The sequence below is a fragment of the Dunckerocampus dactyliophorus genome, chromosome 6 (assembly GCF_027744805.1).
Source record: "Dunckerocampus dactyliophorus isolate RoL2022-P2 chromosome 6, RoL_Ddac_1.1, whole genome shotgun sequence".
NCBI lineage: Eukaryota > Metazoa > Chordata > Actinopteri > Syngnathiformes > Syngnathidae > Dunckerocampus > Dunckerocampus dactyliophorus.
In genome coordinates, this window is record NC_072824.1 from 20,162,247 (window position 1) to 20,188,020 (window position 25,774).

The 25,774-nt window shown below is 41.8% G+C and overlaps 1 protein-coding gene across 2 annotated transcripts; it reads right to left on the reverse strand.

The window, feature by feature from the left end:
• Nucleotides 1-142: 142 nt before the first annotated feature.
• Nucleotides 143-24,581, reverse strand: ecpas (Ecm29 proteasome adaptor and scaffold). Of its 2 annotated transcripts, none has more exons than XM_054779789.1 (48): nucleotides 24,492-24,581; nucleotides 23,670-23,800; nucleotides 22,769-22,885; nucleotides 22,553-22,671; nucleotides 21,823-21,972; nucleotides 21,521-21,698; nucleotides 21,311-21,450; nucleotides 21,097-21,175; nucleotides 20,906-21,025; nucleotides 20,731-20,816; nucleotides 20,553-20,628; nucleotides 19,514-19,563; nucleotides 19,356-19,422; nucleotides 19,152-19,274; nucleotides 16,605-16,708; nucleotides 16,400-16,523; nucleotides 16,215-16,295; nucleotides 15,931-16,147; nucleotides 15,748-15,839; nucleotides 15,516-15,650; nucleotides 15,265-15,433; nucleotides 14,681-14,853; nucleotides 14,433-14,534; nucleotides 14,179-14,302; nucleotides 13,218-13,363; nucleotides 13,036-13,090; nucleotides 12,819-12,933; nucleotides 12,677-12,745; nucleotides 12,490-12,607; nucleotides 12,150-12,317; nucleotides 11,989-12,068; nucleotides 11,779-11,884; nucleotides 11,512-11,559; nucleotides 11,307-11,425; nucleotides 10,106-10,322; nucleotides 9,853-9,942; nucleotides 8,496-8,562; nucleotides 8,317-8,408; nucleotides 7,810-7,876; nucleotides 7,531-7,728; nucleotides 7,238-7,449; nucleotides 7,114-7,157; nucleotides 6,530-6,722; nucleotides 6,287-6,434; nucleotides 4,320-4,425; nucleotides 4,169-4,257; nucleotides 4,000-4,071; nucleotides 143-683 (listed from the first exon to the last, which is right to left on the reverse strand). In XM_054779789.1, exons 1-48 carry the CDS (start codon nucleotides 24,511-24,513, stop codon nucleotides 544-546), a joined length of 5,538 nt encoding a protein of 1,845 aa, XP_054635764.1. In that variant the 5' UTR covers nucleotides 24,514-24,581; the 3' UTR covers nucleotides 143-543. The 2 variants fall into 2 exon arrangements, with proteins under 2 accessions (XP_054635764.1, XP_054635763.1); XM_054779788.1 differs by lacking the exon at nucleotides 24,492-24,581 and adding an exon at nucleotides 24,237-24,355.
• Between the last annotated feature and the right edge of the window lie 1,193 nt (nucleotides 24,582-25,774).

Here is a 25,774-nt window from a genome sequence, read left to right on the forward strand (position 1 = left end):
AACTTGCTGTCAGCTAAATTATTTCCTGCTGTATAGCCTATTCATTTATGAACACTCATCTCACCACTCAGTCTGAATTTAAGATGATCATTAAATGACAATTACACAGTATATATAAAAAAAAAACAGACGCTATGTGAAATAACTGTTGAGGTTTTTATTTAAATTCAAACAACTAAAACATTACTTAAAACAGGGATGTAGCTTTGTTTCAGTTGTGAACACAAAAAAAACCCCATTAACTTGCTCATTCGTCATGAGGCAAAAAGTAAATAGTTAAGTACGGTCATCTTTTAACGTTTAGACATCAGCCAAGGTAAAAGACTGATATTTAAGAAGTACACAAACATACACCAGTAGTAAAACAGTTACAGTGTCAACTCTGCTTTATGCCATTTACTTTATTATTATTATTATTATAACAACTGTCCATTTCAAAGAAACAAATATAAAGGACACTACAAAAAAGTGTCTTGCCTTTTAGCAAGTGTTGTTGTTGTATTTGTACTTATATTTGCAATTTTGCAGCAGAGTTAGTGTTAGTTAGGGTTGGCTCTGGATGTGCCGGCGCAGCTCCTGGGCCTTGTCCCTCAGGTCTGGCCTGCTGTCCGACTGAAGTGTTGACAGAGACCGCTGCAATTGCTCCCGACTCTTCACTGATACACAGTCCCACTGTTCGCTCTCTGGTGGACACACAAACAGAACCATATTTCAGACATCAACGTCAATAGGCAACAATCATGACTTAATAGCCCCATTCATGACCCATTAGAAATGACAATGATACTATGTGCAATCAACTCCTGTGATTGGAGATACAGAAGAAAGCCCTTGAGCTCGTACACATTCAGGATTTAACCAAAATTTGAGGGAAAATAGACCTCTAAGTTGCACAAAAAGGGAACTGCAATATGTACCCCACATCTTTTTCTTTGGCCTTTAGTGAGACATACACAAAGTTACAGAAACACAGTAACTCACATTCAAAGCAGTAAAATGTCACCAATCATATGTTGTCGGTTGTTATCACAGTTGAAAGTAGTTATTGTTTCTACTTTTTTCCCCCTTTTTGTACCCCAAAAGACCCATCAGCTTACAATATGCATTTCATATTTAATACAGAGTACAGGAATTTCATTCTGACGTCATCTTGGGGTTCAACTGTGCTGTTTTTAAGAACCCAGTGTTAAAAATGCTACTCCAACATCCTCAAAATAAGTGATTCTCAACTGGTGGGTCGCGGGTCTTAATCTTGCACTTTTATTCTGAAGGGGATTTTTTTAATGCAGCGAGGTGTCATCTATTAATACTCATGTTTATGGCAACAACACTCCGTAGTGCTATTTCAAACTCACTGTCATAGAAGAAGACCAATAATGTTTGTTAGTAGTCTCCTGCTGCTCACCCTGATGCCTGTAAGCCAGTTGGCCAGTCAATCAAAAGTCTCTTAACCAGGTTGATCCAGTCAGTTCAGTCAAGGGTTACTGTCTTCACTTTGTCAAAGTTCTTTCCTTCTTGTTGGGTGATTTCTTTGATTTGGTCCTCCAAAAGGCTGTTCCTTACTGGGCTTGTATTGTACATTCTTTTGGTGTCTCTTGGGTCTGGCATCCTCAGACAACGTAGTTGGTTTCCCTCAATGATGGACAGTAATGGTTCTACAGCGAGGCAGCGTCTGATTTTTTTCATTTCTAATTCCGGCTCACCTTGTGACACCATGAATAAGTCTGAGCACCCTCAACCTCATACCTGTGGGTTGGAGCTTGCTTTTTAGTCAGCACCCATGTCTCACTCCCATACAGTAGTACTGGCCTTAGAATAAATACACACTCTGGCATCTTTGGGAATTTCCCTTTCTTTTAGGGGGGGATTTAAAACATTCAGAGTTTTGGTGAATATGACTATTCTACTATTTATTTCCTCCTCCATTAAGTTGCTTGAAGAAAGATTATTGCACAAGTAAGTGAATGTCTTAGTCTAACTCAGTACATGCCCACTGATTGTGATGTCACCTTCTTCTGGCTGCCCAATCACTTTCATGTACTGTCTTGCTGTAGCTTAATTTGAGGACTGCTGCTGCAAGTTCCTTGTCCCACGGGTCCATGATTGTTTGGAGTGTTGTTGGGCTCTTTCTCGTTTGTGCTATATCATCTGTGTATCCAAACCGCTCTGCTTTGTAGTCTGATCTATCAACTTTGAGCACGACTTGATTCAGATAAAGGGTGAACAGAAGGGGTGATAGGACACCGCCCTGTTGCACACCAATATGGATGGTAAAGTACTTTGTGCCTCTCAGTGCTAAGTGCTCTTGATGGCAATGAGAAATGCTTTGCTGATCCTGGACTCTTAAGTCACTTTCCACATGTTCTCTCTTGGGACCCCGTCCAATGCTTTCTCTAGGTCAAAGAAACAGATATACATCAAGGCTGCAATCTGGTCCACTGTCCCTCTCCGTAGTCTGAAGCCACACTGGCTCTCTGACAGGGTGCTCTATGTCTAGGGTTTGTCTTCCTTCTAGTGTTAGTGCAACTTTCCAACAAGGCTCATGAGAGAAATTTCCATGTAATTCTTGCACTCCAGTGGGTCTCCCTTGGTTTTGAAGATGGGGCAGATTATAGACTGGATCCACTCTTCCGGTAGTGTCCTATGCTTTCTATGCATGGTTGAACAGTTCTAACACTGGTTCACCACCTGCTTTGATTGTTTCTATTGGGATTGTGTCAGATCCAGTGGCTTTGTTATTCACTGTTAACTTGATGGCGGTTTCTAATTCTTCCATGGTTATTGAGTTTCTGTAACCTCAAGGGAAGAGATATTTGTCAGTCCAGTAGCTTCCCATGGACTGCGCACTGCATAATCTTGTTGTTCCACATTCAGTAATTCCTTGAAGTAGTCCATCCAGCCATCTGCTATGTTGTCTTGTCTGGTAACTATTTCCCCAGGGCTGCTTTTCAGGACAGAGTTTTTTGATTTGTCGAAGACTACTTTGCGTACGGTTTACACAAACTGTACATTTGGCATGCAATTTGTGACTGAAAAGGGTCTGCAGTGAAAATAACCATGCTCCCACGCGACTTATTTACATCTTGTCAAGTTCTGACAATTTGTACTTGTATTTGTACTTTATTTATGGTATTTATGGTATGCACGATGCGCATTGTTGCCGCGTGGGTTTGCATCGTCACCACCACTTCCTGCATCCGTGAAGCAGTCGTGGCATTACTTGCTCATGCTGTGTCCTGCGTGACACCACGCACCAGCAGACATCACCCTAACTTCATCAATTCCTATTTGCAAGGGACATACAAGGTGTAGAGAACTCCGGCAAAGAAGCTCTCATTACAGAAAAGAAAGGTTAAGTTTATATTATCTCGCAGCTGCAGAAAGAGACTATGGAAAGACCAGGAAGGAGGCATAAACTAGAAAAAAAGGCACAGACAGTGTGGGAAAGAGAACTTCTGACTAGAAGACACCGCTTTAAGCATTATGATTAGTTAATAACAGAAATTCAAAAGGGAGATGGAGAAGTCTACAGAAATTACTTGAGAATTCACCCCAAAGGTGGTGGAAAAGTTAACCCATTCATGTGAATGAGACATGCTTTGATATGCGCGGCCCCCATTTTTTGCACATAGGTTGCGGCGCGTTCACGACTACTTGTACTTCACGAAAATTCTGCCAGAAATGTTGAACATTTCAACAGCTACTGTTCTAAATGACAGCCCTGCTCTGCTGTTTTTAGGATGCTGCTGTAAAAATGTTAGTCGCTCCTCAGCTTTGGACTGAAACTGTGGGCCGGTCTGATTTCATTTGGGCCGTGGGCTGCCAGCTGAACGACCCTGGCTTATGAGATCATTACCTTGACATCTATAAACTCTGCAACCCGAGGCCATGCATGACCGGGAAAAAGAAACATCCCAAACCTTGCTGTGTCCACTGGATAGCTATCATTTCCTGCTATGTAGCCTATAACATTGAAAAACAGAATAAAAATGTCTTTACCTCCAGTTCTCCTCACAATCAGCTCCACTACTGAAAGGGCCTCTGTCCTAACAGATGAATAACTTTTGTTCTCTGGTGAAAAAGACAAAGAAACAAAACAAATGTGAAAGGGGTGAATAGTAGAAACAGAAGTGGTACAACTACACTGATGACACTGTGAGGAGTTTACCTAAAGGATGAGTGAGAGCAGCACACGTGTCTGTTAGGATGCCAGACAGTGTCCTCACGTCACTGCTGTCCTTTTCTAACAACAATAACCTGCAATACAATACTGGTCAGACACATAATATGCAATAAAAAACACAGTGACGGTAATTTACCCTTGGAAGTAGGCCTTCATGCAGTGGAGAACAGCAAGCTGGACCTTCCATGTGCTCAGCTTTAACTTATCACACATGAGGCTGCACACCTCCACCTGGAAACGGACTGTAGAATCACATCACTTAGAATTACTATGTGAGGTGAGCAACAAAGACAAAGCATCAGTATTGGTGATCAGTGCATAATACTACAGCAGAAGCTGTCAAGTCACATGACACAGTAGTTGTTTCATTTCCAATTTCATCAATCCTTTTTGGAAAACTACACCTTTAAGTAGCCTCAAACTTTGTTGTTTGTCAACTCGCATGTCTGTCTTTTGGTTTATGTGACACATTCAAAAAACAGAGCGGCCTCAATAAGAAGAATGTAAGACTATAGCGTGGAATTGACTTGAAGCAAACATACATTCAAGTCATACACACATATTCAAAGCAGTGGTCTCGTATTGGTCTGAATATAAGACCAGCAGTCTTTTTCAGGACCCATTTTTGGATGTGTGTTTTCATGTTTTTAATATCAGTGCATGAAATATTATACTTCATTCATCATATTTTATTGATAATGTTTTTTAGCTGCTTGTTTGACGACTTAAAACTCCTCCTCTGTTGGCTAACAACAGCCTTTGAGACACTTTTTCCCAGCGGGTCTCAGTGTTGTGGCTGCATCTCTTCAGGGGGGTATTCTGCGAAAATGGCTCAACCAATCCAGGCTTTGTGCTCAAGATGCAGCACAACAAAACTTTAATTTCCCAAACAGAACTTTCAGTTTTTTACCTTATACACTTATTTTACCAGCTAAGAGTGTGTCTTTTTTGGATTAGTGAATAAAATGTGCATTAATTAAATGCAAAAATTCTTACATTTGCCCAGTAATTGAGGAATGGATGTAGCCCGGCTAACTTTTCTAATGGGATGTCAGCCTCTGCACAGCATCCATCCATGCATTTCTGCACACATTACTATAAAATCTTCTGCCCGTGCCTGTGATTAAGGATGGTGCAGTCACCAATGCAATTCCAATCGCATTATTAATGTGAGATATTTTTATGACACCTTTATTTTGTTTACACAATTAAACAATATGTGGCAAACGCTGCTCTTATTTTGAAAGCCAGAAGTGTGTTGTGTGTGTTGAGAATGTGTCTTGACAGTTAAGATAAGCTGGGCACAAGAATAAACATGCCTCTTGTCTTTTTAACTCAGTAAAATGCTAGTTTACATTAAAGCGGTAAAACACAACACGGTTGAGTCGCACACACACACAGCAGCACTAGCTTGCTCTGCTAGCTAACTCCGCTAGCTTCCATTCACGCTCCGTAAGAGAGAAGTTTTCGCCGGCGTTTTGACATGTTTAGTTCGGGAGGGGGCGGGTTAGTGTTGAGGGGGCCGCCAGGGAAATACTTCCCCATAGAAACGTTCCATCTCCTCACGATAACTCACCATGGGGGCAGGGACAGTTGCGAGAGCCAGCAAGGTGAGAAACTCTATGGAATTAGATCTCGCCAGGATGTACGGGAGTTTTCAATAAGAACATTAAAAACAACTTCCATCCATTCATCATTTATAATTATTTTGCATTGTTTTCTGCATGAAAAACTGCAATCGTTCTCTATAAAATGTATTTTTTGTTAATACCTTTGGGTATCAGGAACAGATTAATTGGATTCATGGTTTGAATATTTCCTACAGAAAAAATTGCCTTGTTTTTCGTATGGTTCGGTCTGTCTGACCTTTTGGAAATAATTAATGACGACAACCAAGGTTCCACCATATTTCCAGTGAGATTTTGATGAACTTCAAAAACGTTCCACTGTGCATAATAACTTTATTTAATCCTCCACTGAAGCACTCATTCAGAAAGTTGAATTGAAGCTGTATATATTCAAACACAAAACATTCTATTCAATCTCTGTCCATTCTAGTGTTCTTGTTTATAGTGGGTGCTTCAGTGTAACTTTCGAACTTACACTGTGTCTGATGGTTCTTCGGCCAAGTCTTTCCCATGGTTTCAAAAGCACACAGCACAGCTTCAGTCTGCAGTTCTTTCTCCTTCATCGTGAGGTCATCATCCTCCTGTTGTGACCTCGGCATCGCTGCGCCACTCTCAGGACAGCTCTGCTCACAAGTAAAAAAAAAAAAAAAAAGGAATCGATGTACCACCACACTTTCTGACAAAATATAAAGATATACACACAACTAGGGGACACTACCTTCTTGATGAGAGGGAAAAGGATTTCGGTCATATCGCTAAAACGGTCCTCCTGGCAGCTGTGAAGGATGTCGCCAGCACAGTGCAGGGCGGCCATTTTGTACACAACACTCTCCTTACGACATTCCTTCAAGACCACCTCCAGGACCTCAGAGATGGTGGGTTGCCCGGGGCAAGGTTTCTGTAACTCGGTGCTACAACAAGTACAAGACAAAACAGCAATGAGCTTGTGTAAATACACTCACTGGCCAGAATATTAAGAACACAAGAACAATCCAACAGCTGTATACGTTATTCTACCTTTACAACAGTAACAAAACTAAGTTTTGACTTACACGGTCAGAGAGGTATTCATCTAGCAATAGCTTTATTATTGTGGTTGTTTGCAATGTGTCATTTAAAAGTAAGAATTATCTTACAGCTCTTGTATTAGATCTCATTAGCTTGTGCAGGTGTGCCTAATGTTTTGGCTGTGTAAATGCAAACAGCATTAACTTGAAAAACATATGGTAATTATGGTGATATTGAGCTACATAAAAAGATTAAATATTACAAACAAGTGGTAAAAGTGGTAAAACAGAACACCTGCATTTGGACACAACTGATCCGATGGCTTTCAGTAGCTCCTCCTGTAGGGGAGAAGAAAGAAACAACAGTCAGACCACTCGTCATCACTTTGTTATCCTTTTATTTTGTTGGCGGCCATTACCTTGCCCGCCCACGTGCGTCCCGCCAGGCCCTGCATCAAGGCTGTCAGCACCAAGCCGAGGTGCGGTGCCACCAACGAGCCAGTCTGTTCCTTGGCAACGGTTGCCATGGCAGCTGCGCCCTGAGCTTTCATCTTCCAAGACTGGGACTGCAGTGCCTTTTGGGTAATGGCGATAAGCTCCGTCATGTAGAGTCGGATGCCTCCGAAGCTTCCTGGTACCAGAGAAACATACTATCGATTATTACATTGATGTTTTACTTTGTTCAAAAAGTGCATGTGTTCATGTTCCTCACCGGGGACGTTCTCCTGCCACACCTCGGCCCACAAGGTGGCGTCGTGGCTCTCGCCTTTGTCCTCATCTGCACCGGGTGCCTGGTGCATGCCAAGGAAGGCCAGCGGGAGAGCCACTCCTGCGTGGGCCTTCAACACATCGGGGCTGTAGTGGCTGACTGCATGCATGGTCAGGGCGCATGAAGACTTGTACACTGACTCTGGTAACAGATCATAGGGTTTCAATGTCACAAACTACCGAAGGTAGCCATTTCATGTGGCTGCTTAAACAGACATCTTACCTTCTTTCTCCAGGTACCAGCCACAGAGCTTTAGTAGCAGCTTTTCTACACTGCTGTCTTTAGCCGTCTGATGGTGCAACACAAGTGGAATGAGCTTATGAAAGTTTACCAAGTTCAGGTTCAGGTTGCAATTACCATATTGATGTAAATATAACATGATCTCTTTTTTTTTTTTAAGTCAAAAGGATATTACTGTATACATTATCTCAAAATTGTCATCATAACTCCTCCTCTGTTGTTTGCTAACAATCAACCTTTGACAACAATCAACCACTTGTTCCTCTCAACTGCATATCTCAGATTGTCCCTTGTTTACTGTGCTTCATTCCACTTATTCATTGAAAAGGTTACACCGCTATAATGTTACACGATTGACACAGTTATCACACCACAGTGGAAACACGAGCCAATCAAGGTTTAGCGTTCCACACTAAGCTGCATTGAACAGTAAACCATGGCGGAAAGGAAGCTCTTTAGTATGGTGTTAAATACCCAAATGTTCCTTACCCTGACTAGATGGCCAAGAGCAAAGGCAAAGGCTTTCTGTATGACAGTGCTTCTGTCATTGATGCCACTAAGCAGAGCACTCATCAGTTTACCTGAAAGCAACACAAACATCACAGTATTTAGCTTCTGACATGACGACATCAGCAGACGTTCTACACTACATAAGAGTGGTGTGGCACCTGAGTATGGAGCAAGGTCCTGGGGAGATTGCACTGTAAGGGAAACAATCACACTGGCACAACCGCCCTGTGAAGAGACATGATGCACATGTGAGAAGAAGACAATGTAAACCACATGCAGCCTCTTTGTAATTGGTTGTCAGAAGGATCTCAGAATTAGAGGAGACTTAAGTCTTAAGTCTATGTCCACATGAAAACGTTTTTTTTTTTTTAAAGATGTGTTTTGGCCTCTCGTCAACATGCAAACGTCGATTTTTTCCTTTAAAATGGTCCAAGGTCATCCAAGGTGAAGTCTTCCAAGTTTTTGGCTTTTTGCCGTCAGATGACAAAACAAGTATATGCCGTCATTTCCACAATCGATAATTTTATGTGTTCAATGGCAAGCATCACATTGCTAGTTTTAAACATATGTTGAGGTCCTTTTGATTATGGGCTTTTAAGGATGCTGTTGCTGTTTTGCTCTCCATCCATCCATCCATTTTGTATGCCGCTTCTCCTCATAAGGGTCGCGGGGGCATGCTGGAGCCTATCCCAGCTGACTTCGGGCAACAGGCGGGGTATACCCTGGACTGGTCGCCAGCCAATCGCAGGGCACATATAGACAAACAACTATTTACACTCACATTCATACCTATGGACAATTTAGAGTCACCAATTAACCTAACATGCATGTTTTTGGAATGTGGGAGGAAACCGGAGTGCTTTGCTCTCCAATACTGCTACAACTAGATAGATATAGATACACTATAGATAGACAGATCGACAGATAAATAGATATAGAAATTGATATATACATCCACATATATGCATGTATTACATAACTACTGTCACGGAGGCAATTCAGCAAGACAAGGACAATTAGCCAGACATACTAGATGATTTTAGCGAAGACAGCACCACAGCAGTAGGAAAGGGTTTGGAGAGTTGTACCTCGGATGCAGATCCTATTCACATCTGTTAGATTTTAAAAAGGAACATCTGTTACATTTTATGAGTTTTGTATTTAAGAAATTTTGCAGACAAATGTGAAATAAACTACTACAGTATAACTCTACTAGGCCATTAGACCACATGTATCTTTGCCATGTTTCTTATTGTGCCTGTAGAAATGTCTTCATTTATGTTTCCGATTGGTAAAAATCGCCTTACAGTCCATGACTGCAGCACCGCCGTCACTTTGGCATGCGCATGACTGCATGTGAATGCGTTTTTGTGCAAATAGAACTTGTTTGAAAACGCCACTGTATGGATGGAGAATTTTTTTTAGCACCGGAGAAGAGAAAATGTGTATTTTTTTTAAATATCCGTGTTCGTGTAGACATAGCACTAAAAGTCAGTCAGTGCAGTGTGTTTCTACCTTGGTGCCCAGGCCGACTCCACTCTTCAGCAGCTCACACAGCCTTGGAACCAGTTCCTGCAGCACTGCAACATCAAGGTGCTGTAGACACTGAACACAACACATACAAAAATGGTTAAATCATTTAGAAAATAAAAACAAACTGTCGCCTGAAGTCAGCTGGGATAGGCTCCAGCATGCCCCCGCGACCCTAATGAGGATGAAGCGGTATAGAAAATGGATGGATGGATGTGGCATTAATATATTCTACTACCATATTAATGGTTTCCATCATTGGAGAGGACTTGGCAGCGCTCAGCCTGGCAGCATCCATGGCACTCTTCTCCTGCTCTGTGGCTCTTAGGCTGAGGTAGTTGAGGACCTGAGGCTCCAAAGTGCTGAGAGCCTCCAGCAAGGCTGGAATGAGTCGGGAAGCGTGGGGCTTTAGTCGGGCGCCGGCTGTCTTACTGATCTTCACCAGGGTCTGGATGCTGACACAAGAAGAAAACACCAATTTTGAAATAGGGTTGGGCATCCTTTGAATTTGAACGATTCCGGTTCCTAACGATTCTCAATTTCGACGCTTTTAAGAGGCTGGGTCATAAAGGGTTACATGGTTTAAATGCGGGCACAAACCAGTGTTCTTTTTGGATGAAATGTCTGAACTTCTCCATGATTTTTTTTTTTAATTATATGAACTTTTTAGGAAGTTTATTATGTATTTCTCACATTGCTGTATATAAATATCAAACGATTGAGCTTAGATATAAATGTTATGAAGTTTATTTCAGCAGTACACTTGGACAAAATTTGTTAATTTTTGAACACCTAATGAAAAAACATTTACACATGTCCTGTTGTTAATGTCTTGGGGAGTGTCTGATTCTGCAGACATGTTACTGAGCTCCCACTAACCTGGGTGCAGAATATCAAACAACAAATAACTAAATGTTTGTCAATGAAAAACTACATGGGCTAACAGTAGCTGGATATTTGAGTTGACCCACCGTATTGGCACCAGTATAATTTAAGACAGACAAAATGTATTTTACTGGCGCAGCGTGTGAAATAGGGGTCACTATGCCATGAATGCAGAGGTGTTCATTTAATCATGTTGGTGGTGAACTGTCCTTTACTTCACACAATATAATTGTTTTGCAAATGATGCCCTGAGCCGAATGGTCTTCTTCCGTTTTTTGTTTTTTTAACTGAAGTTCAACCAAATTTTGGAGCTCCGCCTCACACGCCATGGTCGCAATGGACACACACACACACTTCCTGATGCTTCTTCTTTGTTGGTATTTGCAAGTATTTCTTCCAGTCTGTGGACTGGGCATCAAAACTAGGAATTGAAGTTAAAAAATGTTATTAATCTCAGGAGAATCGGAATGTCAGTGCTCGAGAATCAACGCCCAACCCCCTATTTAGAAATGAAAGACTCCACCACAACATCAACACAATAACTCTGACAGTACCTGAGAGAGCGAACCTCAGAGACATTGCTAACAATGCCCTTCTCCAGCAAGGTGGGCAGCAGTGCTGCCACAGTTCTCTGAGCTGTAGAACCAGTAGACTCACACATACGAGTGCACACCTGTATAAGAGGAGTGATGCTGGCTTACTTTTAACTGCATTTTAATAAACATGAACATTAAATTCAGGAATGACTGTTAGCTTTACCTTACTGAGAGTTTTCAGAGTTAGATCTGCAGCCTTCCTCACAGATTCCTGAAAGACAATAATGGCAATTATTAATACATTAAATTTTTTGATAAAATAAAAAAATTGAAATAATAAAATAAACAATAATAAAAATCTAATATGATACAATCTTTTTCATTTATGTATTTGTAACTTGTGATATATCTGCTATGCAGGATACATTTTCATCCTCTAGCATAGTAACCTTGTGCCTTGCAAGTAAAATTCACATCTATTGGTTCTCACCTTGATGTCGTCAAGAACTCTGAAGAGTGTCTCCCACATTTCAGCTAAATGGTCGATGAGGTCATCAGCTTGGCGTCCTCGAATCAAGTCATTGAGAGCCAGACAGCTGTAAGGATTTACATTTATTAGCACACATTACTTTCAATAGTTAATGGCTGAACTGAAGACATGCTCGTCTTCATCTCACATACTTCACATTTCGGTTTTTACCTGGACTCACGCACTCTCCAGGCGGTGCTGGTGAGGTTGGAAATGACATCTTGCAAGATCTCCTTCAGGTAATTGTCCACCTGAAACCCACCACAATAAATACATATGTGACTATACACATGCTTTTGTTTTTATTTGGATGGGCACGAGCCCTCTCCTACCAGAGTCTTATCAGTGACTAAGGCATCCCAGATGCTGGTCATGGCTTGGCGAATGCTCAGGTTGGGGTCAAACTGGTAGCGGTAAAGCCGTGGCACCAGCTGTGGGAGAAATGGAGCCAGCTGCTCCCCGGCCTTGGCTGCGATAATGTGGAAGCCAAATGCAGCGCCCTGAACAGAAGGAAAACTCATGTTGGGATTGCGGGAAGGACAGACAAACATTTCTAAGATAATAATGATCGTAAGATAATAAGATAACGCTCTGTTTTGAATGACAATGTCAAAGCAGTAATCATTTAGAAATATGTTTATTATTGTGGTTATTTGCAGTGGTGACGGATACCTTTCTGGAGTTCCACATGGCGTGATGGTTTGCCAGGTTCATGAATTTGTAGACAAGATCAGGCTGGTTCAGGTCACTGGCCAGAGAGCAGAGCTCCTTGTATGTGGACAGGCTATGACTGCCAGGAACAATGTGAGGTGGTCAACATATGCCTCAATAAATACAAGATGAACAGTAGATTACTTACCCATCAGGCGTTTTGCCCACACCATCTCCTTGGAACACTTCTGTGTCTTCTGAGACAGCATGTTTTATTCTGTTTGGAAATTATGTAGCATTAATGTTAGAGCTTCCTGCCATAAGGTCTATCTTCATTTTAATCAACTCACCTTTTGCCGGTCATGAGTGTTTCCACCAGGGTGGACACCAGTTCCTGCTGGTCTCCCTCCCCACCCATCTCGTAGACCAGACCAAGACCTTTCGATGCCACATCCTGACTCAATTCTTATTCACAGAAGAGATTTGTTGTTTGGTGTAATGTTGCAACAATCCCAGACCGGTGTTTAGTGACAAGTAGGACTATATATATCTATATATATCTCTTACCATCTGGATCTGAAAGAACAGAGATGAATGCCACCTGGATCTCCTTCAAATTGGACTGCAGGATAACAGAGAAAACATGAACCAATGCTTGGTGGAAAAACCAATCAACTAATGCAACCCATGACTTCTACACTTCAGATCAGAAACACTACTATCCATGCACTTAAATTAACATAACATACCTTGATGTCCTTGTGTTGACTGAGCTTCTTAACCAGGGAGAGAAGCCAGATGCATGCTGCCTGTCGGATATGAGGGTTCTGGCTGGGTATGTACTTGGACAAGACTGAGTTGAGGACCCAAGGAACCACATCATTGTTTTTCACATCTGGCAATGAAAGAATGCATTTCGAATGTTGCTTACGTTATTCACTAACGGTCAATGCACAGATTAAAAATTGCAGTACAAGGTGTGAATCTTGACACAGATGAGCATGGCTGTAGATGTCCACAATATAGCCCATAGAGCATTATTTATGATACTATACTGCAGGGGTCACCAACACAGTGCCCGCGGGCACCAGGTAGCCCCCCATGACCACATGAGGTGCCCGCAAGCCTGCTTTTCATTCAGGCTTTCAGTTAATAATGTGAGAACACTAGAAAGAAAAGTATTCTGAAACATAAAATGTGAGTTGTGGATACCAGCATTTTGTGAATGTTTTGGTAAACAATCATATTTGATCTGTTTGGGTTGAAATAAGGTATGAAAATCATTTCTACAAAAATGAGTAGCTCGTGGCCATTTTCATTTTCTAAAAGTAGCTCTCGCAAGAAAAAACGTTGGTGACCCCTGCTATACTGTATATGTGTCTTAGAAGTTGTTCTGTAAAACAATGGCGTTTCACTAATTAAGTCAACCAAAATGAAACTGAATTACTGAATGACACTGACTCCATGAGAAAATGTCATATTTTCAAAGAAATAATAATAATCTTAAGGAGGTTCAAAGTATATCTTCAAAATGCAAAAATAAGAAATGGGAGTGAGACAAAAAAAATGTTGTGTAAGCAATTTAGCCATTTAACAGAAACAGGCTAATTATAGTCAAATAATCTTAAACTTTTTGATCAGGAGTGTATAAACAGCTCTTTAAACAAACTAAGTGACAAAGTATGACTAAATGCCAACTATACTTCTTACTTAGTGGTGGGCTGTACTGGTCTTCAGTGCAGGTCCATGGATCTCTTACAGCTCCAGAGCTGGTGCCTAAAGCAGCATTGGTAATTGCCTCTCCCACTGTGAACTGCAACTCCACTTGTTTGGCCTTTGAAAATAAACAGAGGGGAACGACAAAAATGTCATTTGTAAGAATCATTGTGACAAGTGCCTAGGGGTTTGTTTTAAACAATTTAACATAAGCAATCCAAATGTGTCTAAACAATATGATGGCACACCTCTACTGAGTCCATGAGTCCTTGTAACAGCTTCTTCTGATGGGGGAAGTCGCCATCGCCTACTGGTAAATAACCCAAGGTCTGGATTGACCGCTCCTTTGTCTAGCTCAAGTACATGGGGAAATGGCCAAAAGCAAGGTGAGGAAAGTCACTGATGCTCACCTGAAGAACTTATTTTTATGTTTGGTTTGAATTTGTTAGAGTAGCTTATACTGCTTTTTTTCCAAAAAACTTTAACTGTATTCTACCTTTGCACTCTCTTTGCCAGAAGGGATGCGAGCAAGCAGGTTTTCAACAATGGACAGTTTAGTGAGGCCTTCACCCTCTGAAGGGATCAGCAGGGCACCATTGCGACCAATTTCTCCAAGAGCTGTACATGCTGCTACTGCCAACAGTCCACTACTGCTGTCCAGGAAAGAACCTGAAATGGAAAACACAAACACTTCTATGTAAGAGTCAGAATGGAAAAACCTATTTTTCCCCAAACAAAACCTTGCTACGTTTTTGTTCTACTCAAGCATAATGGGCGTCACACACGGGAGGCGACAAACGACTGCGATTGGCGAAACTCATCGCCAACGCGTAGCAAACCATTGGTCCATCAATGAAACTCAAGCTCATTGGCCCTCACCCGGGTGACGGCGATGAAAAGTTGAACATGAGCCAGCGTGTGCACGATAACACAAACTTTCACACGCATGAATGACGCGTGTCACCGTCGAGCCCAGCGACACACAATAATCGCCCTATCGTGCAAGTTCCATTGAAAATGAATGGAGAAGAGGCAATGTCGCCTCCCGTGTATGGCGTCCACAATACAAAATATGCATACCAATTGTTTTTGTAGCCATGGCAACAATGTCATCATCTTCTTGAGATGTGATGCTCTTCTTCTCCACATTGCAGGCAGGTGCACTGTATGTGGCAGCTTTCCTTTTGTTCATGTACCTTCCCACCATGTAGCCGAGAGCCAAGATGGCACCATGCTGGGTCTCAGGGCTCTGGGTTTCAAACAAAGCCCAATCACAGTTTTAGGCATAGAAGACTTGAAATATATTTTTAAACAGCGAGAAGGTGGCTTACGCGGTTGTCTTTGGTGATTTTGACCAGGTTGTGCACAGCAGCCTGCAGGTCATTGCCTGTCATGGTGGAGACCACCACAGCATACAGCTGGGCTGCAAGCTCCCTCATGTCCTCTTTGTTTGTGTTCATCAGACTCTGGTGAGGAAAATGTCTGTTACAAGCTGGATGCATTGGCAGCTGGGCAAACATATCAGAACAAATGTTTCATGAATGAGTGCAGACAACGAGTCACCTTAATCCAGTCAATTTTATCAGCAAATTTGGGAGCCAGTTTCTCTGGGCAGACAGACACCACCTCCAGGAGACAGTACATTACAGGGATTCCTGTTAAGAGATCAAGCGTGACAATATGTAATACAGACACATTGCGTGCTCTTATTTCCGGACTTGGCAACTTAAAAGTGCATGCTGTTACCTCCTACAGCAGACAGCAGCTGTTGTAGCAGATCCACGTAGACATAAACAGGATTGGTTTCAGTGCCCTTAGACCCTGAAGACTGAGGCTCAGAGGACAGCAGTATGTCCACATAGCGGCCGATGGCTGGCGCATCATCCTGCATGTCTACAAGTTGAGTGGACAGCGGTGTGGCTCCGGCGCTGTACACCAGACACATCCTGAGGTAAAGCACAATCTGGGGAAAAAAGGCAACATATGGCAGTAGAAGTCATAGTCAAGATTAGCGATTCAAGGATATTTACCTCTCCAAAGGCAGATGGGTTGAAAGGAATAGCGGAGGTTCCAACAATGTATTTTGCCGGAGTCTTGATTCTCTGAGATGCCTGATGATGAATACAACAGGAAAAAGTCGAGAGATTTTTAGACCATTACAACAAGATGCTCAGTTATAAAATATGGGAAATAAGAAAGATGTGCAGACATTCACCTTCTCCTGGATGTAGGCCACCATCTCAGGAAAGGAAGGTATCGGCTTGGGTCCCTCCTTCTCAGAACTCTTAGTTGAAAATGTCCGCAACACTCTCTGAGCCTCCCCGCACACCTCATCACGTCTTGAGTACATAATACATAGAATTTATGATATGACAGTATAGTATGTCAGCATGATATGACTGAGTATTTTTGGGTCTTACGGGTCTCCAGCAGCAAGCAGCAGCAGGTACCTTGATGGCACGTGGTCACGAGCAAACACTGTGCTGGCAAACTTCATAGCGACCTGGCGAACTTGGACCTCAGGCTTTACAACAATAATAAAGAAAAATATGTGTTTCTTAACACTACAGTGGAATCCATCCATCCATCCACTATGCCGCTTGTCCACAGTAGGGTCCCAGGGGTATGCTGGAGCCTACCCCAGCTTACTTTGGGCGAGAGGCAGGGTATACCCTGGACTGGTTGCCAGCCAATCGCAGACAGTGAAATCCTCCAAAGTCAAATGACCCAGTAGTCATACAGTTTGGATTTTGACAAAAATGCTGTGGGTAAATTATGCTGCAAAAGTCAAATTATCATCATGCATGACATCACGACACGTCAGCAAATCCCAAGTATTTTGCTTTTTGTGAGCCACCACAGAGGGGGTACCAGTGATGGTAGAGAAGAAAAATGTGATAACCATACAAAACAACAACAACAACACAACATTGGGATTTTGGAAAGTGTAATACTGTGAATTATATACAGCATTTCAAACACATTAGAATATTATCATTTATGACCCTGCACACATTTTTTATTTTAATTCAATGATTAAATTATCATATTTATTAATGTCTCTCTTCTTAGTCCCAAGCAAATGACAACATTAAAACTAAAATCACGCTATAATCTGGCTTTAAAAATATTAGACAAAATGCCTTTAAGGCATCATTGTCAGATCCGTTTTGGCAATTTAACCATGTACTCAGACGTGCATTTAATGCCCCGCCATTTATTCATCCATCTTCTTCCACTTATCTACGGTCGGGTCGAGGGGGCAGCAGCCTTAGCCCAGACTTCCCTCTCCCTGGCTACTTTAACCAGTAAATTGAGAGCTTTGCCTTTTGGCTCAGCTCCCTCTTGACCACAACACGGCGATGCAGAGTCACTATCACTGCAGATACAATCCGCCTGTTGATCTTGCGTTCCATCCGTTCCCCACTCGTGAGCAAGAACCCGTGGTACTTAAACTCCTCCACTTGGGGCAGGTTATCATCCCTGACCACGAGATGGAACTCCACCCTTTTCCAGGCAAGAACCATGGACTCGGGCTTTGAGGTGCTGATTCTCAACCCAGTCGCTTCACACTGCGGTGCGAACTGATCCAGCGAGAGTTGAAGATCATGGCCCGATAAAGCCAACAGGACCACATCATCAACAAAAAGTAGAGACCCAATCCTGCAGCCACCAAACAGCCACCCCCCACTGCCGTGGCTACGCACAGACATTCTGTCCATAAAAGTTAGGAACACAATCGGTGACAAAACGGCAGCCCTGGCGGATGCCAACCCTCACTGGAAACAGGTCCGACTTAGTGCCGGCAAGGCAGACCAGGCTCTGACACCAATCATACAGGGAGTGAACCACCTGAAATAGGTGGTCCGGTAGGTATCCCATACTCCTGGAGTAGTCCCCACAGGATTCCTCGAGGAACACGGTCAAATGCCTTCTCCAAGTCCACAAAACACATGTGGACTGACTGGGCAAACTCCCATGCACCCTCAAGATCCGTGCCAAGAGTGTAGAGTTGGTTCACAGTTCCACGACCAGGACAAACACCACATTGCTCCTCCTGAATTCAAGATTCAACTATCTGGTGGATCCTCCTCTCCAGAACCCCTAAATAGACCTTACCAGGACGACTAAGGAGTGTGATGCCACAATCCCCTCCAGGGTCGGGGGCATATCAGCACCCTGGTTTGCCAATCCAGAGGCACCGGCCCTGATGCCTCAACCTCAACCCCAAACATAAGAGATTCCACCGTGGAGTCCCCAGGCACTGCTACCTTATGGGAAGATGTCGGTAGGAGTGAGGAGGTTTTCGGAAGTATTTTTTCCACCTGTCCACAACATCTTGAGTCGAGGTCAGCAGTACACCATCCCCACCATACACAGTGTTGACAGTGTACTGCTCCCATCTCCCGAGACGGCAGATGGTGGTCCAGAATCTCTTTGAAGCAGTTCAGAAGCTCTTCCCCATGGCTTCCCCAAACTCCACCCACATCTGAGTTTTTGCTTGGGCGACAGCAACAGCCGCAAACCGCTTGGCCTGCTGGCGGTACCTGTCAGCTGCCTCCGGAGTTCCATGAGCCAAAAAGGCCCTATAGGACTCCTTTCTCAACTTGACGGCATCCCTCACCGCTAATGTAGCCATAGAAAACAGGCCACAGTAAACCTGGTGTAAAGCATCTCATCGTTTTGTAAAAATCCCTGTTAAACATATAATAAATTAAACTAATAAAATGTACCTGGCTGCTCAGTAAATTATTACCAATAGTTTAATAAATAGTAAATTACACAAATTGATTTTACCAAACAGATGCCATCATAACTAGACAACACCACACAAGCCTTAATACCACCAATACCTATTAATTGCCAAATCAAATTGTTTTGTAAGTAGAACAACTTGGAAGTCAACCAGCAACAGGGAACAGATCAGGTTCGACTTTTGAGGGAACAAAGATATGTGATAAATTCACCTTCACAATATACGCAGCCACCAAGGCCTCCATCAAGTTCAGTAGTGCCCCCTGTAGGTTGGCATACGCTCCAACCATCATAGACAAAGCCTCCTGGATGGCAAGGCGAACATCAGGCTCCTCCTGAAGAGTAAAAGCAAGCAAGCATTAGACACCACTATGTGCTGCCCTATGCATCGTTGGGTAGTATACACTCTGACCCACCTTGCACATGGACTCAAAAAACTGCTGCACGAGAGCAATATCCTTTGTGAAGAGCTGCGGCATACGGCTAGAAAAAACCCAAACAATTGTAAAATTGCACACCAAGACGGCAAACCAAGTTTCAGTAAAAAAAAGCACCAAAATTGTGTTAAACATACCTTGAAAGCTTTCCAACAGCAGAATATGCAACACAAAGTAATTTTGGATCCTGCCAGACACATTGCACATACTTTAGGATGAGTAAAAAAGTAGTAAAGGAAAATAGCCCCCTTCATACAAACTATATTGACACGGAATGGGGTAATGAAGTCGGCCTGACAATTTCTGCATAATGAAGTGGGAGCAGGATTACCTCCCCATCTGGCTGCATGTCCCCTGCATTTCAACCTTATGTGATTTTTCCTATAAACTAACAGCCCAAGCAGCTGCAGTTAGATGGAAAATGCCAGGTTTTTACCGTCCAATATCACAAATGTCCGAACATATTCTGCACTGCCGACCACAATGTCCATCAAATGTAGTGAACGATGTGGCGTATGATCAAAAATGAAATTTTGGTTGCACGTTTGTGCATAAAACAACACAAGAGAAAAATAAACACCTTCAATCACAAACTGACGGCAACTTCCTAAACTCTAATTTTATTCCATATTTATTCCTTTCATCCACACTCGTATAACATTGACATTATGTTTTTCTCACATACCGGTGGTTTTAGAGGGCAGCAAGTATTTCAACTCTGCAACAGAGCTCTGTTGCTACATGTTTGGTCACCGCTTTATAGTTCCGTTCACGAGACAAGAAATGTGGCCTTACATTAAATTTATTCTTTACTCAAACGATCCACACAATAATAGCGGTGAGGGTTTATTATCAATGATCCCCCCACCCCAGAAAACCTATTGCTTTTCGTCCTTTTATTCGACCAAATAAATACACATTAATTAACTGCGCAGGTCCCACTGATCTGTCTTTTGTTGTTTCCTGATTGGCGGTATAACCCATGATGTAATGACCCGGCTCCCATAGGACATGGAAAGTGAAAATGGTGTAGCATCAGTTTACAGCCAGAGCCATCTAGGACCGCCTTGGCTCTGGCTCCGACCTAGCCCGGCACTAGCACCAAAGTTTGCTATGGTGGAAAAGGGGTATGTGTGAAAGAGCCTCCTGACTGAATGTAACTGCTTATAGTTTTACCTCTTTGTATTCATTAATAAGCTTAGTAAGTCCATTCAGCAGCATCAGTCCTAAGGGCTTATTAGTGTCAGGGCACCTGGAACAAATGAAAAATAAAAAAAATAAATTTCAATTTGCACATTTATATATAAAATTGTAATAAATATAATGTGACATAACAGAGGAGTGTGTTTCTTACACCATGCAGATGTGATGGACAAACTGCAACGTGAGAGACAGCAGTTTGTTGTTGGTGTTGGCTCCAAACAAACCATCATATACAACCTATAAAACATAGGAAAGAGGAGGTAATTGGAGAATAATTGTAAGCAAAACTAAATACAATTTAGAAAGAGCTCCTCAGTAAAACCCACTTGGATATTAGCCGGGAAACACTCTGCAGCAAGGCGCGAGCGTAAAAGATGCGGCAGGATCTTTAACTTGACTCTCGTGCTGACAGGTTCGTGTTTGAGCTCATGCTTCATAGTGCCACCCTAGAAAACATGTCAGAGTATTATGTTTATGCAGAAGCATCTCTGGCAAGCACAGCAGTGTGTTTACAAACCTTAGTTTTGAGAGGAACATCCCCCAAATACACTTTGTACATTTTGTTGATTATCAAGGGATTGTTCCAATCGATAATGCTGGAAGATAGCAAAACAAGCACAAAAACAATCAGCAAATTCGCAGCATTCTGTCAGGAACATCCAGCCTCATGACAAATGTATTGATCCACATTCGTAGCTTAAAAAATGCTAATCTGGACTGTTACCACCGACCTCTGTTTGCTCTTCAGCTCCAGATCAGCAGCAGTAGCCACACTATGTCGTGTGTCGCTGGATGCCACCACTAGGTGAACGACCGTTTCCACTTCTGGCACTTGCTTTGCCTCAATGAACTTCACTACGCCCAGCTTACACTGTAGAGGCCAAATACACAATGAAGCCTCCTACAAAAGATGAGCATCACGACTAGTACAGCAACTGTACCTGCTCTAGCTGCTCTGAAGTCCACTGGGCCTCTCCAATGACCCTCTTAGCAGCGTAAATATTCATCCCTGGGGGAGCCTGGGGAAGACTCTGCCCAGATGAACCTGACGACCCATCAGCAGAACCTCCCTGGGAGGAAGACGGTGCAGGACGAGTGGGAGATTCATTCAGCACAAACCTAGAGAGATAGCAAGTCCATACCTTTGATTATTAACTAAAGGATTACAAAAGAAGGAGAATAAATAAGCCACATTTTCAAAGTCAAGACCAGGATCCTTGCCAAAATTGCAGCTGCAACTCACCCGTAAGGCATCAGCAAGACGTCCAACATGAACTCTAGCAGAAGCTGTATTGTCTTTGGCCGCTCAGTTAAGTTAAAAGGAGATGCAATCTTGGAGACCTCTGCTGGATATTTCATATGGTAAAGAGTAGGAATCAGCAGGTGCATTAGGCTAAGAGAGGATGGAGAAGAGATGCAAAATAATAATTCAGTCAAAAGAGGAAGGAAAAAAGGTTCAAGGTCAAATAAAAAGTATTGACACAAGCGGTGCAGTTCATGATTAGGTGAACAATTTCATGCATATAGAGCAGAACCTCTAAGGTTGCTATGTCCATGAAATACTGTGAATACTAAATTCAATTAAACACTGAGTCACCCATCATTGCCGGGTGTGTGGTCTAAAAAAGCACTAACAGCAGCGGATCTAGGAAACCCCCTAATTTATTTTGTATTACCTCCATAAAATGGGAGTAGCTGCATTTGAAGTATAATGAGTAGTCGGCATCCAGCAGCTTTATCTACTGTATCTCTGCTTACACTTTAAAATGTTGATGGCACTACTCAGCTGTTGGTGTGAACCAATCACTCAGGTTGAAGACTTTACCTCAGTGAGCATCTATCCGAATATTTAAGTGTGTTGGTGCAATGGTTTGACACTGGACAGCAAAGGAGATCAAGCTATGCCCTGTGTTTTTCATCTTAGAGGTTCCACTGTATCAGGAAAGCATTAAAAAAATTGAAAATCCCCTTACCTGTCCTGCTGCGGTTGAGGCTTGCCTTCCATTGCAGTCAGCAGAGTGGGAGCCAACTCACATTGCTTTCCAACCTCCAGGCGTGGGTAGCCCATTTTAATGTAGATGATGGTAAAATTCTGGGTGGAAAAGAGGGCAAAAAAAAAAATCAAACGGCCACTTTTAAATATCAGAATGTAATATCTACAGCCACATGGTTTAAAATGAGGCCCATACCGTCACAAATGAGGCTGCTGCAGGGTCTTGGTACTGAACCAGTAGAGTTTCTACCGGTAGCTGAATCTTAGGTCGGCTTTTTATCCTCTTGTTCAAGTGGACCAGAAGCTCCATTACCTAGCAGGAGCGATACTGAATGTCATCAATATGTATTTACTTACTAAACTTAAAGCATATGGCACAAAGTGAGTATTATGAGGTCTACAATGTGGTGTTCATTGAAATGTGGACTGTTTTAGCATGCACTCAATTGAGGTTCCTCTAGAGCAGAGGTCCAGTGATGGGTTTCGTGAGGATCAAATGAAAATGTCAAGGTTTATAATAAGTGGCCCTAACTTTGCATAACAGAGTCTTGCTTTTATTTATATGAGACAATGATATCTCAATAAATAACATGAAAAGTTGTGTTTATGTGAATATTTCTGGGGAAGGAGGTCCATTGCTTTCATCAAATTCTTAATAGGCGTCCCATAAAAAGGTTGAGAGCAACCGCTCGACAGTGTAATTCGGAATTCCACCAAAAAGTTTGGGCAAAATATTTAAAAAAATTCATAATGTATATTGTCGCATGAGTAGTCAGCAAATGTCCACAGACCTCAGCACAGGAACCATAATTCAATGATAAACTACAGATGTGTGTATTGTTTTTTGTTTCGACTTGTATGACAGTTAAGAACGTTAAAATGTTACTTAAAACATTGTGTATACATAACCCAAAGGTGACAGTTTGACCCTGTAACAGAATATTTCTGTTTTCATTATTTCCTATGAGAAAATTCTGTTTGGATTATGCAGGTGGTTTATACGGTGGAATGCCATGTTTCAGATGTTTTTCTGGAATAAATTACATAGCAATCGATTTAGACTAAACGCATAAAAAAAAAACCCAAACACTTCTTACTTTCTTCCGCACACCCTCTTGCACACTGGAGAGTTTAAGCAGAACTGGGGGGAGAAATTTGGAGATGATATCCTGGAGCTGATCATCTGTTTCTGCATGGCCCAGACGCAGGAATACGCGCTCCAGTTGATCTGTCAAAAAACAAAAGATTAGAACTCATTTTCTAGATGCCATCAGAAAAGTAGGGGGATCATATTCAGTTGACATCAGCACATCACTTCTATGAGCCACTGGGTGTAACCACCCACATGCAAAAAAAAAAAAGGTTTGTACGACCTTCAGATTCATCCGACGAAAATAAAAACAAATAGGCCAGTGAAGTAAGCCAGAAATTCAACATTGGAATCAAGTTTGTGTTGTCATTAGGTGATATCATTTGCTGTACTGTATATATCTAAAGCCATTTCCCAACCATGCCTGCTGTTGCTTGGCGTAGCTCCCCGACAAGCTACAGCTCAAACTAACCACCCAATTCCCGTATTTCTCTTGTAAACGTCAAAGCTAACAAACACGACATGCAATCCCAAGTCTCACATATTGTCATTCGTTAAAGTCACACTCCGTTACCTTCCTTAATGGATGTTTGTGGTTCATTCAGTTTGACCATGACTGGGCAAACGGCCTTGTGACGACAGTAAGCTAGCTAGGGCTAATTAGCAAGCTAGCAGTTGTGCTTTTATCTTTACACCTGCCATTATTTGAATCGAATTAAATACACCGGAGGTTATCGTGAAGCGTTTTTACACTTACATACATGTTAGAATAGCATAAAATACAAATAAAAGGAGATGTGAATCACTGTTAAGGCAGACAGAAACTTACTGAGTTCATCCTGGGCAGCCATGTTTGCATGGAGTCATTAGCGACCCCTACAGATCACCAAGAGTCACTGCACTCACCACAACACTACTAGTGCGCAAATAAAATAAAAATACACAGAAATCATTTTTATTTGCACACATTTGGTACCTTAAATAATAACACTCAGGTTAGATGTATTGATTTTATTATTGCGTCAGTACAACTGCACCGCACCATTTTGTTTCTACTACAAGTATTACAATGATAATAATAGTAATATAACAGAAAAACATCTTTTAATGTAAGTTAGTACAGTTTATAATATCTGTAATTAAAATATATATATAAGTATTCAAAACTGAGCATATTTATCTGTATATATGAAGAAACCTGTATATATACATATAATTACAAATAATACAAATGTATTACATTATGATACATTGTTTGGTATGCTTTCTGTGTATATTTAATAGGGGTGTCAAAAGATCTCGTGTCACAAAATATAGCGAGATTTAAATGTGAAAAGAGTTCTCATTCAGAAGAAAAATGTCTCGTGGACACTAGGCAATTTTGCTGGCCTCAATATATTGCCATGTGCATGCATGTCTGTTTTCCTCGTCCCTCACCTCCAAACAGACAGGAAGAGGCTTCACTCTGCATTGGTTTCAGCACCATTTGTACCAGAGAACAACTGCATGAACGGAGTGAGCCCTTTTGTCAGTCAAACAGTCTCTTTGCCTCGGTGGGTGGAGGCGGGGCTGATAGCATACACACAGAGTTCAGACAAATGTATAACATAGTAGAAATTAAATTAGTAGATTGTCATATATTTTTTATAGATTTTTTTGTACTTTTCTGAAAAGTCATGTTAAAATCTCATCTCGTCTCGTCCTTGTAGACCCAATCTTGTGTATTGTCTTGTCTCGTGAACTGAGTGTCCCGAAACACCTCTAATATCTAATATATCCTCCTGAGACTCGGAGAAAAACATTAAATAATTAACTTGTGTGAAAACAATATCCCACATTTTGTTTGTCAAAAAATGTGGTTATTAAAAATGTGGCAATTTTTCTCCTTCTGGTTACACACATGCATTTGTTGCATATATGTGTTGTTTTCAGTATCTTAAAACCAACTGTATGTTACCAAACCACAAACTATTGATGAAGAAAAAAAAACCCTACCCAATTTGTGGCTTCAAAAACAAAACAACTGAATCACCTAATTAGAAATAAATTAATCCGAAAAAATATATATATTAATTTTAGTCCAACTTAATCTTCTAGTCTTTTCGTTGTGTT

Excerpts from the sequence above, each read along its gene's own strand:
- ecpas (XM_054779788.1), bottom strand. The coding sequence starts at position 24,276 with ATGGTCAAACTGAATGAACCACAAACATCCATTAAGGAAG. Across the intron at positions 21,699-21,822 it reads GTCTTGCTGATGCCTTACGG|GTTTGTGCTGAATGAATCTC; the intron begins GTGAGTTGCAGC and ends CTATCTCTCTAG. Across the intron at positions 16,524-16,604 it reads CTGCTTGCTGCTGGAGACCC|ACGTGATGAGGTGTGCGGGG; the intron begins GTAAGACCCAAA and ends TATGTACTCAAG.